The 14,912-nt window shown below is 39.3% G+C and overlaps 1 protein-coding gene across 4 annotated transcripts in view; it reads left to right on the forward strand.

Annotated features, from left to right (window-relative positions):
• Positions 1-14,912, forward strand: part of TMCO1 (transmembrane and coiled-coil domains 1) — a 59,051-nt gene that overhangs the window by 15,785 nt on the left and 28,354 nt on the right. For all 4 annotated transcript variants that reach the window (XM_078078413.1, XM_078078410.1, XM_078078411.1 and 1 more), the window contains 2 exons: positions 4,092-4,138; positions 5,630-5,697. In XM_078078413.1, the coding sequence (XP_077934539.1) occupies positions 4,092-4,138; positions 5,630-5,697 (115 nt within the window). The remainder of the gene's footprint in view (positions 1-4,091; positions 4,139-5,629; positions 5,698-14,912) is intronic.

The raw sequence follows: 14,912 nt of genomic DNA on the forward strand, positions 1-14,912 counted from the left end.
CAGATAGGTTCATTTCGGATGAAATTTTGCATGTATAATGTTTTCCTGTTAAATATATTTGTTTAGTTTGTTGTTTTTTTATTCCGTTTCTTCTTTTTGTCCCTTTTCTCTACAGAGGCATCCTTTTTAAAATCAACTTTATCTTTTTATATACTATCTTTTTTGTTCTAGTCTGTCGGGAATGGTCCCTAGTGAAGAGTGGAGTCACGAGAGTATATAAGGCAGCCTCAGACATAATCAGCTCTTAGTTGTCCATGAATAAAATCCCTGTGCTGAGAATTAGTCTTAGCTGCTGCTGCTATCCCATCCAGCTAAATCTTGTGCAGTTGATAGTGCTGTGCCCTGAATTTATCAGAGATAGGTAGGAGGGAAAGCAAACATTGAACATATTTGTATCTTTCACCTCCTCCAAAACCAAGTGAATATTAACTTCTTTTTGAATTATTTGAAACCAACTAAAACAACTTTCTGTATGATAGGTATTTAGTAACAATAGCATAATCCTGTGCTGCTGTATTATTATTTTTTTTTTTTAAAGATTTTATTTATTTATTTGACAGAGACAGAGGGAGCAGGAACACAAGCAGGGGCAGTGGGAGAGGGAGAAGCAGGCTTCCCACCGAGGAGGGAACCTGATGTGGGACTCGATCCCAGGACCCTGGGATCATGACCTGAGCCGAAGGCAGACGCTTAATGACTGAGCCCCCCAGGCGCCCTGTGCTGCTGTATTATTAAGCCGTGTACACACACTGTCTATTTACAGTTATTGTTTCTGTGTGGACTTAGCTTCAGAAAAACTATGTCACCTCAGTTTGCTGTCAACTTTTAGGCTCTTTGTGCTTTTTCTGTCTATTCAGGCTATTAGCTTCATCATAAAGGACTTACCCTCCCCCCCAAAAAGGACTACTTTCCCTAGAAAAGGATTTTTGGTATGCTGTGTCTTCAGATCAGGTTTTATTATATTGCTGAATCATTCATGAAACAATATTGAGCACATACTACAATGTTGAGCAGCTAACTACATGACAGTTACTGAGAATACAGAGATGAAGAAGGCATAGAGATTCCTTGTTCTCCAGGAACCTGCCATCTAGTTGGGTTGATGGGTATATAAATAGATCATTATAAGAGAATGTACAAACTCAGTCAGCATAATGATAAAGATGTGCATGAAATATTCTGGAAGCATAAAGAAAGGACTTCTAATCCAGTGTCTAGTACAGCAGTCATTAGCTACATTTGGCTTTTTAAATTAATCAAAGTTAGGGTGCTTGGGTGGCTCAGTTGGTTAAGTGACTGCATTCGGCTCAGGTCATGATCCTGGAGTCCCAGGATCAAGTCCCGCATTGGGCTCTCTGCTCGGTGGGGAGTCTGCTTCTCCCTCTCACCCTACCCCCTCTCATGCTCTTTCTCTTCATTCTCTCTCTCTCAAATAAATAAAAATCTTTAAAAATAAATAAATTAATTAATTAATTAAAGTTAAATGAAGTTAAAATTTTAGTTCCTCAATCACACTGGCCACATTTTATTTGCTCAGGAGCCACATGTAATTAGTGATTACTTTATTGACAGCACAGATACAGAATATCTTCGTAATTATAGAAAGCTGTATAGAACATTATTGAAAAGGAGGTGACAGAGAGCTGAGGCTTAAAAGTTGAGTACTAGCTAGCCAGGAAGGGGTTGGATAGGGACAGAATAAAACATTCTAGGTAGAAATCCCAGTTGGTCGAGACTGAGGAGTTTCTTGGGATGTGTGGTTTTTAGAGCTAAAACTGGAACAATCCTGAGAAAACTGGGACAGTTGGTCACCCAAGTAGAAAGGACTTCATGAACAAAGACACTGGATCTAGAGAAAAGCTTCACATAGAGAGCAGCTTACATTTGTTTAGTGTTGCAGGAACATAACAGTTCATATAAGGGATTGGAAATGAGGCTGCAAGGACAGACATCAGACTTGCAGGTGATACTGGAACATGACCTCGTAGGGATGAAAGGCCATGCCAGAATTTTAAGCCGGGGAGTATCATAATTTTGGTCAGTTTTACATTTTAGGTAGATCTGACAGGCAGCTATGTGGGAGATGAATTTGAGGGAGCAAGTTTGGAGGCAGTGAGATGCTAGGAGACTTGAAGTAATACAGGGTTAGAAATCCTAAGGACATGGTAGTGAGGAGGGGAGGGTTTCATAAATATTTATGAGGTATGTGGGGTGCCTGAGGGGCTCAGTCGGTTAAGTGACTCTTGGTTTTGGCTCAGGTCATGATCTCTGAGTCCCAGGATTGAGCCCCACCTCAGGCTCCCTGCTCAGCAGGGAGTCTGCTTGAGATTCCCTCTCCCTCTCCTCCTCCCCCTGTCCCCCTGCAGAGCGTGCATGCTCTCTCTCTCTCTCAAATAAATACATCTTTAAAAAATATTTATGAGGCATAATTAATAGGATGTGGTGTTTGATTGGATGTGGGAGTCAGGGATATGCCATGGCTTCTAGCATAGGTGATCTCCTATACCTTTCTTTTTATTTTGTAGTGGTAGTCCCTTCCCTCTCTAGTTATTTTATCCCTGTTTACCTTATCATCTCATACCCCAATCCTCAACCCCCCAATTTAAAAACGACTTGTTACATTGTAAGAGGACTGCCCAGATAGCAAAGCAGCTCCCGCCCCCAAGATAGACCTTAGCTCCATTCCTTTTTGTTCATTTTGTTCCACAAATCTCCAGCATCCCGCTCTCTCCTGCCCTCATCTTTCCCTTCCAGGGAGAACAAACTGGATAGGAGCAGTTCAGGGCAGGGGATCATGTCTTCATCCTGCTATGTACTATTTAGAAACTACAGTTCAGTCTGCAAGCCAGCCTTCCTGTAGGCCTCTTTCTGTTCCTCCTTTCCTTCACCTGCTCAAATTTACTTGCCCTCACACCAGTTCATTCTAGTGGTGTATTTTTTTATTTTAGAGGATATTATATTTTTATTTTGTAATCTTCCTATGAGGGTGGGGATTTTTGTGTGTTTTGTTCATTCATGTATCCCCAGTACTCAGAAAAGTGCCTGGCATGTAGTAGATAATCAGTAAGTATTTGTTGAATAAATTAATCCTGGTGATAATACATGATCAAAGAGAGCAGAAGCATAGTGTACATAGAGATTATTGGCTTGGGAGTTGGGAAACTTGGATTCTAGTCCTGGCTTTGCCACAGAATGCTCACAGGGTCTCTACCAAGTCACTTCCCCTTCACTGGGCCTCAGTTTCTTCCTGGAAACAATGAAATCCCTTATATTGATGGAATACAGCAAATAAGGGCATTGATATACAGTTGAGACTTCGTTAAGTGGTTTGGGTTGTGTGTATATAACAACGTTCTTAAAATATATGTGAAATTTTCTAGCTTTCTAAGTGACTCACCTAGAAAACTGTGCTTATTTTTAGAGTAATTAGTCTGTAATATGAAAGAACCTGAATTTTATTTTTATTTATTTTTTAAAAGATTTTATTTATGTATTTGACAGAGAGAGACACAGCGAGAGAGGGAACACAAGCAGGGGGGGTGGGAGAGGGAGAAGCAGGCCTCCCGTGGAGCAGGGAGCCCAATGCGGGGCTCGATTCCAGGACCCTGGGACCATGACCTGAGCTGAAGGCAGACGCTTAACGACTGAGCCACCCAGGCGCCCCAGAACCTGAATTTTAAATTTGTCTTGATTGGCTTTTACTTTTAGACTCTGCTCTCTTAAGAAACTGAAAGAGGGGGAAAACCATAAGAGATGAGTAACTCATATTTGAAACCTAAGTATAATCATTATGTTTACACTTTCCATCAGAGTAGTATAAAAGTATATCTTAATGTACAGAGTTAAGACAATACCAGAGGTAATTTTTAATTAATCTTTAAAGATTTTTATTTAAATTGAAATATTTTGGTGCTCTGCTGCATTCAGATTTTCTGCTAATATAAAGTATACAATATCACAGGTATTCAGCTCATCTTATTATTAAGTGATACTGAGACACAAATGCTTTTATAGTCACCAGTCAGTGACAGTTTAACATCTGCTTTGTGCTCAGCATTGTGTATATTAACCAGTTTGTTAATTCTTTTCAGAGAGGCAAGAAGAGAAACTGAAAAATAACAACAGAGACCTATCCATGGTACGAGTCTGAAGTATAATATTATGGTAAACCACAAAATGTTTTATAGCCTAAGACTCTGATTTGCATTAAAACATACTTACCTTTTCAGAAATTCACCCAATCATGTCATGGGTGTTCCTGAACCAGATGGAACTGAAAATATGCTTCTGGGCTTAAATGTCATTTCAGTAATAAGAGAAGCTCTTTTGGGCTGTCTCGGAGGTCATAATTTGTCCCTTTCACACAGTTCTTGATTAGCTGCGCCCTTCTGTTTCAAATGAAGTCGTCTGTTTTCTTTTTTTCTCATGTCATTGCTGAATCTTTGGTTTTCTGGTGACCTGTGTCATGCCGGCATCTGAGTTGAAGCATTATAGATGGCCTTTATTGTTGCCTTTGTTCTTTAAGAGGCTTTTTGTTCTGCATGTCAGGCATACCATGAAGTTTAAAGAAAAATGATTTTATTACCCATTTACTCATCATTTTTAAAGAGTAGAGCTTGTTCAAGAGTTTTTCTAAGGCATAGGTAGGCTAATTATGTAGCTTGACTAATTTTTCTATTTAATTTCTGTATGTTTAACACAGGACATCTGAACTGTGCAACAGTTCTCTTTGCTTTCGGAGAGACCTTTGCTATATCATCTTCTGTTTCTTGCAATTTTATTGAGTAAAGCTGTAATTTAGAAGGGCATCTTTTTGAAAATAGCTTTTCTGTTGACATTATTAAGTGTTTATAAGACCAAATTTGGAAACTGCAGAAAGAAGAGAGAAAAATTGCTGATAAACCTGTCATCTGGGGGCCCCAGGTTAGCTCAGTCAGAAGAGCATGCAACTCTTGATCTTAGGGTCGTGAGTTTGAGCCCCACGTTGGGTGTAGAAATTACTTAAAAATAAAATCTTAAAAAAAAAAAAAGAACTGTCATCCAGAGATAATGATTGTTAATCTTACATCTATATGATCTTTTGTTTATTTATACTTTTACCACTTAATGTAATTAAGTAAGAAGTTAGCTGCAAGTAACAGAATACCTAACCAGCAATGACTTAAACAGATAAAGATTTTTTTTACTTGTTCAAGAAGTCCAGAGGTTGGTAGTCCTGACCTGGTGTAGCAGCTCAGTAATGTTATTAAGGACTTAGGTTAGCCATTAGATTATGGTTGTTTGGTTATTTGATGGCACTTTATCCTTTATCTTCAGGCATTATGTTCTTCATTCCAGGCAAGAAGAATGGGCAAAAAGGCCTAAAGGGATACTGGCCAGCTTTGTCCCTTTTAAAAGTCCCGTTCAGTACTTGTAACTCACTGGCCAGAACTGGGTCACATGGCCACCCAATACTATTCATCAGAAGGGGGCAAGGAGAAGGGCTTGGAGGTGGAGGGTGGGTTAGTCAATAAACAGCTTATTGCTATGGGGAGTGTCTTTTAAACATGACATGAAACCGAAATTTTTGGGTGTGCCTTAGTAGTGGTTTTCTTTAGTGTGAAATGACAATTTGTTGGTCTCTTTATAGGTCCGAATGAAATCCATGTTTGCAATTGGCTTTTGTTTTACTGCCCTAATGGGAATGTTCAATTCCATGTGAGTATCCTTTAGTAATATGGTTTTACCTAACTATTGTTCTATATGTGTGTGTATTTATGATCAATTAACTTTTTTTTTGTTTTTAAAGATTTTTATTTATTTGACAGAGATAGCGAGAGCAGGAACACAAGCAGGGGGAGTGGGAGAGGGAGAAGCAGGCTTCCCGTGGAGCAGGGAGCCCGATGTGGGGGCTCGATCACAGGACCTCCCGATGCGGGGCTCAATCATGACCTGAGCCGAAGGCAGACGCTTAATGACTGTGCCACCCAGGTGCCCCAATTAACTTTTTTTTAAGATTTTATTTATTTGAGAGAGAGAGAGAGCACTAGAGAGAGAGAGCAAGCACAAGCGGGGGACAGAGGGAGAGGGGGAAACAGGCTCCCCACTGAGAAGGGAGCCCAATGTGGGACTCCATCCCAGGACCCTGGGATGATGACCTGAGCCGAAGGCAGACGCTTAACCGACTGAGCCACCCAGGCGCCCCAGCAATTAACTTTTTTGGTAATATTTTATTTTGATACTTCAAATTTACAGAAAGGTTACAAAAATAATATATCCATTATCCAGATTCACAATTGTTAACATTTTGCTCCGTTTTCTTTCTTTTTCTATCTCTCCATATCATCTGTGTATTCATTCATACATGTATTATTTATGTATTTTTCTTAATTATGCAAGAGTATGTTATGGGGTTCATGCCCCTTTATCCATAACTACTAAATTTTTTTTTTTAAGATTTCATTTATTAATTTGACAGAGAGCACAAGCAGAGGGAGAGGGGAAGCAGACTTCGTGCTGAGCAGGGAGCCCAATGTGGGGCTCGATCCCAGAACCCTGGGATCATGACCTGAACCAAAGGTAGATGCTTAACCAACTGAGCCACTCAGGAGCTCCCATAACTACTAAAATGTATATTTCCTAAGAACATGGACATTCTCTTATATAACTTCAATCCAGTTACCAAAATCAAGGAGTTTTGAGAGAATACAATTATATGATATCTTTCCCACCCTCTTTAATATCAAGGATCTTTTATGTACAAGGTAAAGACCCAGGTATTATGGGGCCTCTAAAAAGAATTTAATATGTCTTCTGTGTTTTTAAGTTACTTACTAGCATACTGGTTCAAAATGAAGGTAGTCATATAGAGATGTTTGACTCTTAAAATAGAGTCTTAACAATGATAAAGTAAGTTACTGTTGCCTAAACTGGCAGATAGCAGGCCTGAGTAATTGTGGAACTGCTTTTGACAGAAACTGGGAAAATATCCAAAGATGACAAACAGTCATTTACTACTTTTCAAGGCCCACATGAATCATCCCACAGGAATGAGAATTTCCCTCTCTCCCTCTTTTCCTTCCTTTCCTCCTACTCTTCCTCCCCTGCTTCATTTCTGTCTGTCTCTCCCTCTCCCTGCCCCTCCCCCCTTCCTCCAGTCCATTCTTCCCTCCCCACCAGTTCAGTGCCTACGTTGTGCCAGGCATTGTGCTAGTGTTAGAATATAACAAATAAGGTGTGGCCCCCGTCCTCAGTAATAATCAGTTTTATGGGAAGAAAAGCTAGATAAACAAATACCTTGATGGATGCTACAGTAGAAACCTGTGTGAAGTGCAGTTGGGGGAAAGGAAGTGAGTGGCTGTTTTTACTTAGGTGAGGGACTAGAGGTGGTGTCCACATGGTTTTAATGTAAAATTTCCTTTTAAGTAATGATTACTAAAATTATAGACCTTTCGGGCTGAAAGGGACCTTTGGAAGGTGAAATAACTTGCCTAAGGTATCTAGAAGTCTCATGATTTCTGGCTTATAATTTTAAACTCAATACTTTTTCCATCCTGCCATACTTTCATTTCTTGGGTACATATCCCCATGAGTTACCAGGCAAAGCAAACACCCTTGAAAGGTTTTATAATTAACTACTAAGATAGTCCGTGTAACAACTCAAATCCACAAATATTCTTCGTAAAGTATTGCTTTCTGGACAGTATAGAGCTGGCTAAGTACTCATCTGTACTTTTTAAATTTGATGCTTAACTTCCTATTTACTTTTCTCTTACTTCTGATGTTTTAAATAATATTTTAAGGTTAGTGTTGTGTCTTTGTGTCTGTTCTGGTTGGCCTTAGCTTGATTGTATGATTTTTGTGACAGATTTGAGTCCTGCTTTGCTAGAGGTTCAGCATTTTATTTTATTCCTTAGTCTAAATATATTACTAAATGAAGCTAATATATTTCTTTACCGAACTTATGTTTATGTCTCCCTCTACTAGACTGTAAGTTCCTTATAGTCTTCACATGTGACAGTTTTTATATCCTTAGGGTTTTAGGGCTTATATAGATATTTATTGAATAAATTTAAAAATATTTGTAAATATACACCAGTTTCTTCTGTCATGGTTTCTATACTATTCTGGGGTCAGAATTTGATGCCATTTGAAATGTGAATAAAAAAATTTTTTAAAAGATTTATTTATTTGAGAGAGAGAGATGGCATGCATGAGCAGGAGGAGGGGCAAAGGGAAAGGGAGAATCTCCAGCAGACTTCCTGCTGAGCATGGAGCCGACATGGGGCTCAATCCCAGGACCCTGAGATCACAACCTGAGCTGAAATCAAGAGCCCCAAGAGTCAGATGCTTAACCGACTGAGCCACTCAGGCACCCCGTGAATCAAAAATTTTTTAATTATAATTACTAATTTCCAAGATGTCAGTGGTTCATTTAGGAAAACACTAGTTAGTGAACCAATTACAATGGAACCAAATTCTCAAAAACCATGAGAATCTGAATGTAGTTGATGAAAATGTCTTCGTGTGTGTGTGTGTGCGTGTGTGTGGCTTAACAGAAGTTTATTTCTCATTCCCATAAAGCCTGTCATGGGACTGGGGGACTCTCCAGACCAGCTGCTCTCCATGTGGGGGGCTCAGCATTACAAACTACTTTGAGTTTCTGGCCCCTGTGTCTGTATGGGCTTCCATGACTGAGATGGGAAGAGCACTAGCATCTTGCACCAACAAATAAAGGCTTTAACCCAGATGAAAACGTCTTCTACTGACTCTTAGGTCATAGTTTATTTTAGCCTGGGATAGCTCAGAGTCTTGTAATAAGACAGGCTAATATCAGCAATAAATATTGAGAGTGTTTATTTCAGTATTAACCTATCAACAGTGTTTGGAAAAAATAATGCAAAATTGTGCACATCCTATTGACAGGTTAGTAATGAAAATCTAATTTTCAAAGACTATATCTCTTTAATGATGAGAGTGTTGACATTAGGCTTAAGTAGGGAGAAGTCTTGACTTGTAAACTAAGTTGTAAAACATGGAAATGAATCATTTTGGCTTATGGTCATTATTTATAGTAGGAGGTAACGTTAGATTATCTTTTTGGAAGAAATTGCCAGTTCTTTCATTCTTTTCTGTGGTTAAAACTAGAGCTTGGCATACAGTTTTGATTTGAATCCATAGTTGGTTTAGTTACTAAATGAAGCTAATATATTTGATTATAGTCATAGAATCACATAACTGCAAAGTATTATAACATATTTCTTATGTTTCTCCTTTGAGTCAATAATCATTTTCATTTGCCTTCCTTTGATTTTCTCCCTCCAGTTTTCAATTTTTTGTGAGTGTACTACATAAATATTTATAGGTTTCAACTATTTTTAATGTTTATTCAGGTCGAAAAGCTGCATGCCATTTTTTTTGTGCCTCATGCTGTGGGAGATAAAAGAAAAATTACCCAGCCTGAGCCCTCACGCTGCTTATTCCCTTCAAATAGAATAGACATCTATATAGGAAATATTGATTTATTAGTTAAAAATTCACTGTTCTTTTTTATGTAGGGGTCATTGTAATTTGTAGAAGATCCATTATAGAGAGAAATTTGAGAGAGAGAAATTTTGTAACAGTAACACCCTACCTCAGCTATATTTTGCCTTTTTCTTGGGCTGCAGAACAGCCTGTCCCTGGGCCTCAGAGAGGCTTATTTCTCTTTACGTTATTTTTGAGACTCACTTGGAACCCATCATGTTCTCTGCCAAAGCAGTGCGCTTCCTGATACTTGTGTGTCTTTCAGTGGTGCTCATTTCTAGTCACCTGGAATTGAAAGCTTTATCGCTTCCCTTCCCCTCTTCCTTTCAGCACACAGTTCTTGTGTATCTACCCTGTCCCACATTTAATGCTGGACACTGAGTTATCTCTAACATTGTCAGTCCTCTGTTCCATCAGTTAACAGTTCCTGTTTATTCTGCCTCTCTGTGTCTGTCTAGCCATCCATCCACCTGCCCATCCTTCCCTCCCTCCTTCTCCTCCTCTCTTCTTCCCTCCTCCTTCTCCTCTTCATCCATGCTGCACCAGCTCTTATCCTAGTTTCAGCTCATTGCCGTTCGTCTTGTTATTACCCCTTGATCTTGGGCTTGCCAGTAGCTTCCTAGCTGCTCTCCGTCTTCAGGTGCCTCCTGTCACTGCAGCATTAAGTTAACCATCCCCAAAAGCATGTTACTCATTGTCTAATAACCGCATCTGCTACTGATGGAATAGTAACTGTGTGTTGGCCACTGTTGGCCTTTATATAGGTTGCCCTTGTAATCTTAACAGCCTTCCAAGATGAGAATTACAGTCTTTATTTTACTGATGAGAATATGAGATTCCAAGTTACTTAACTTGCCCAAGGTCTCAAAGCTAGTAAACGTTGAGCTGGAATATAACTCGTGTCTCTGACACTAAAGTCCTTATGTGGCATCATGCCACTCAGACTGCTGCTTTAAGTCCAAACTTTTTAACCTGGCTTTCATGCCATTCCATGCTTTGGCCCCAGCCTGTTCTTCAAACTTTATTTCTTTTTACTGTCTACAAACTATTATGTTCTTTTTTTTTTTTTTTTAAAGATTTATTTATTTGACAGACAGAGACACAGCGAGAGAGGGAACACAAGCAGGGGGAGTGGGAGAGGGAGAAGCAGGCTTCCTGCTGAGCAGGGAGTCCGATGCAGGGCTCGATCCCAGGACCCTGGGATCATGACCTGAGCTGAAGGCAGATGCTTAACGACTGAGCCACCCAGGCACCCCAAACTATTGTGTTCTAACTGCACTGTTCACTGTTCCTGAGACACACATTCTTTCACATGAATTTTTAAGAATCACTCATGTATCAGCTTCCCCTAAGATAATCCCATTCAAGTTTTGACTCAGATTTTATTCAATTGATATATTAGTTTTGAAGTATTAGACACCTTTATAATTTTTAATATTCCCATCTAGAAACGTGGTGTTTCTGCTAAGTCTGTTTTATGTGCTTTTGTAGTTTCTTTCTAAATAAGTCTTGCATGTATTTTATATCTTCTAGCTCATTACTACAATAACATTGTTATTTTATTCTGTAACTGACCATCTTGCTGAACTCTGATAGGTTCTAGTAGGTTTTAATTTGGTTCTCTGATTTTCTAGATAGATAATCATATGATCGCACAAATAACTTGGTCTCATTCTTTCCAAATTTTCCCCTCCCTCCTTTCTTCCCTGCTGCCTTCTTCTCCTCTCTCATTCTAAGCTGAATTGAATTAGAACAACCAGAAGAGGGGCGCCTGAGTGGCTTGGTCGGTTAAGCATCTGCCTTTGGCTCAGGTCATGATCCCGGGGTCCTGGGATTGAGCCCAGCATCGGGCTCCCTGCTCAGCAGGGAGTCTTCTTCTCCCTCTCCCTCTGTCTCCCGGCTTGTGCTCTCACTCTCTCTGTCAAATAAATAAATAAAATCTTAAAAAAAAAAAAAAAAAAAGAACAACCAGAAGAGGGTAAAATACTTAATGAAATACTAAAGATAGTCTAATAATGATGGGAACCAAATGAATAGAATATAATGTTGTATTGCTGCTTTGATAATTATGAAATTTCTAGAGGACCGAGGTTTTCAAAGCTATATACAAGAACATGTGGGGGACAAAGCACTTCCCTCGTCAGCAGAGGCCCCATGGGTTTTCTCTGCAGAATTTTCATAGCATTGTCACTTGCGTGAACTGTCTAGCACCAAACAGCAGTCTCTCATGTGCTCCATGATGTCTTATGTATTTCCATTTTATTTTTCCACGCTTAAAGCTCTTGAGTCAAGGGCCACATCTGAAAAGCATATACTGTATAATTATTCAGCAACTACTTGTTGATGACATTTTCAGGCCTTAGACCAGTATTGAAATACCTATTTATGCAGTTCATCAGTACAAGATAAAATATTACATGCCTTTTCTTTAAGCCACAGAGGTCAAAGAAGTCAAATACAGTATCTTCAGGAGGAAAATGTTACAAAAAGCTTCATTATATTCAAGCTTCTTGTAGAAGGCTACTATTGGCAAGAAGGAAGACTGTTCTTTGTTCTTCAGTATACTATTTTCTTTAGTCGACTTTCTTATTCAAAACACTGGCAACAGTAGCTTTTTACTTGTTTTGTTTTGCAATACTGGTTTGGAGGTTCATGTAATGTAAGTGTTTTACTATTTATTCAGGTGCTGTATTGATTTTTTTTTTTAAAGATTTTATTTATTTATTTGACAGAGAGAGACACAGTAAGAGAGGGAACACAAGCAGGGGGAGTGGGAGAGGGAGAAGCAGGCTTCCCGCTGAGCAGGGAGCCCGATGCGGGGCTCGATCCCAGAACCCTGGGATCATGACCTGAGCCGAAGGCAGTCGCTTAACCGACTGAGCCACCCAGGCGCCCAATGTATTGATTTTTTTTTATAAGTTATTTTTTTAGAGCAGTTTTAGGTTTACAGGAAAATTGAGAGGAGGGTACAGAGATTTCCTGTACACCCTCCGCCCCATGCATGACCTCCCCCGCTAGCAACATCCCCCACTGGAGTGGGGCACTTGTTACAGTTGGTGAGTCTGTGCTGACACATCCTAACCACCCAGAGTCCACAGCTTACATTAGGGGTCCCTCTTGGTGTACATTCGGTGACTTTGGACAAATGTATAATGGCATGGATCCACCATTAGAGTATCGTACAGAGTAGGTTAACTGCCTTAAAAATCCTCTGCTCCACCTATTCATCCCTTTCTCTCCCACCACCCCAACTTGTGGCAGCCACTGATCTTTTTACTGTCTCCATAGTTTTGCCTTTTTCAGAAGGTCATATAATTTGACTCATACAGCATACAGCCTTTTCAGATTGGCTTCTTTCACTTAGTAATATCCATTTAAAGTTCCTCCATGTCTTTATGGCCAATAGCCCGTTTCTTTTTAGCACCAAATAATATTTCATTGTCTGGATATACCAGTTTATCCATTTACATCTGGATTACTTCCACGTTTTGGCAATTATGAGTAAAGCTGCTGTAAACACCTGTGTGCTGGTTTTTGTATGCATGTAAGTTTTCAGCTCCTTTGGATAGATACCAAGGAGCACAATTGCTGGGCTGTAATTCATGTTTTTGTTCTGGTCTTTGTGGCCTGTGCATTTAAAAATATATGTTATTATTGGGTCTAAGACTGTGAGCACCTAAAAGTTAAAGACTATATCTCTGTTTTTTATAAGCTGGCATATGAAATGAGAAGTCTAGCACATATTTTGATTCTATTATTCAATTTTTAACTTAATTTCTCAGAGTGTCAACGTGATCATCTGTTTACTGTAGTGTGGAGTCCACCATCTCTAATACACCTTTTAATCGTCGATTTAATCTTAGAACTCGTTGACAGCTGGCAGCTTTTAAGAAAAAAGCCTGAGGTTAGATGGGAGGGACTTGAATTTCCAGATTTCCAAAGAAGCAATAGGAGGCGCTGCTTATCGCTATTTATTTCTTTTTGGCTTTTCATCCTGGATCATTTCCATAAAGCTGAAACATTACCATCTTAGAATTAGAAGAGATCTGAAGTCATTTTACAAATAACTTCTGTCCCAATACAAAAATCTCTTCAGTAGTACCTCTGGCAGATAATTTTCCACCCTCTATTTAATTATTTCCAACAATGAGGAGCCTGAGGGTTTCTGAGATAATATACTTTTATTGAGTAGTTTTTAGCATCTGAAAGTAATTCCTTTTACTGGACCAAAATATGCCTACCTGTACTTCTGCTCATGAGCAGTGGTCCTGCCCTCTGGAACCAGAGAGTAAGTACACTGAGAGAAATAATCTTCCTAGGTTTAATAATATCTATAAGCTATCTCTCTTTTTGCACCTTTCCCCTTCGTTCCCCAACTCTTCTTTATTAGGCTAGACACCACTTCACTTAGCTATTCCTATGACAAGCTTCAAGTCTCCTGGAAAAATTGATTCATTAAAAGTAAGAGTTCTTCGAAGTTTTTTTTTTTCCTCATATCTGTGGCTGGCTTAAGGTCTCATGCATAGGGGCGCCTGAGTGGCTCAGTTGTTGGGTGTCTACCTTCAGCTCGGGTCATGATCCCGGAGTCCTGGGATCGAGCCCCGCATCGGGCCCCCTGCTCTGCGGGGAGTCTCCTTCTCCCTCTCCAGCTCCCCCTGCTTGTGTTCCCTCTCTCGCTGTGTCTCTCTCTGTCAAATAAATAAAATATTTTTTTTAAAAAAAATGTCTCATGCATAGTAGATACTTTCACATAAATGAGTAACTTACAGGACATCAATGGTTTTCCTTTTTTTTTCCTAAATCTTTTTTTTCCAGCTTTATTGCAATATAATTGACATATAACATAAACATTGTGTATGTTTGTGTACACACACAATGTATATGTAGTGATTTGATACACATATATATAGTAAAATGATTACTACAGTAAGGTTGGTTAACACATCCTCTATCTCACATGATTATCATTTTGTGTGGTGTGGTGGTGAGAACATTTAAGATTTACTATCTTAGCAACTTTAAGTATATAATACAATATTGTTGACTATAATCACCAGGCTGTACATTAGATGCCCAGAACTTATTCATCTTGTAACTGGAGGTTTGTATCCTTTGACCAGCATCTTCCTATTTCTCCCATCCCCCAGCCCCTGCCAACCACGAATCTAACTTTGTTTCCATGAGTTCAGTTTTTTTAGATTTCACATATAAGTGGTATCATACAGTATTGGTCTCTCTCTGTCTGACTTGTTTCATTTGGCATAATGCTCTCAAGGTTCATTCCTGTTGTTGCAAATGGCAGGATTTCCTTCCTTTTTATGGCTAAATAACATTCCATTGGGTCTGTGTGTATATATCTACCTCACATTTGCTTTATCCATTCATTCGTCAGTGGACTCTTAGGTTGT

Source organism: Halichoerus grypus, chromosome 7 (assembly GCF_964656455.1).
Source record: "Halichoerus grypus chromosome 7, mHalGry1.hap1.1, whole genome shotgun sequence".
NCBI lineage: Eukaryota > Metazoa > Chordata > Mammalia > Carnivora > Phocidae > Halichoerus > Halichoerus grypus.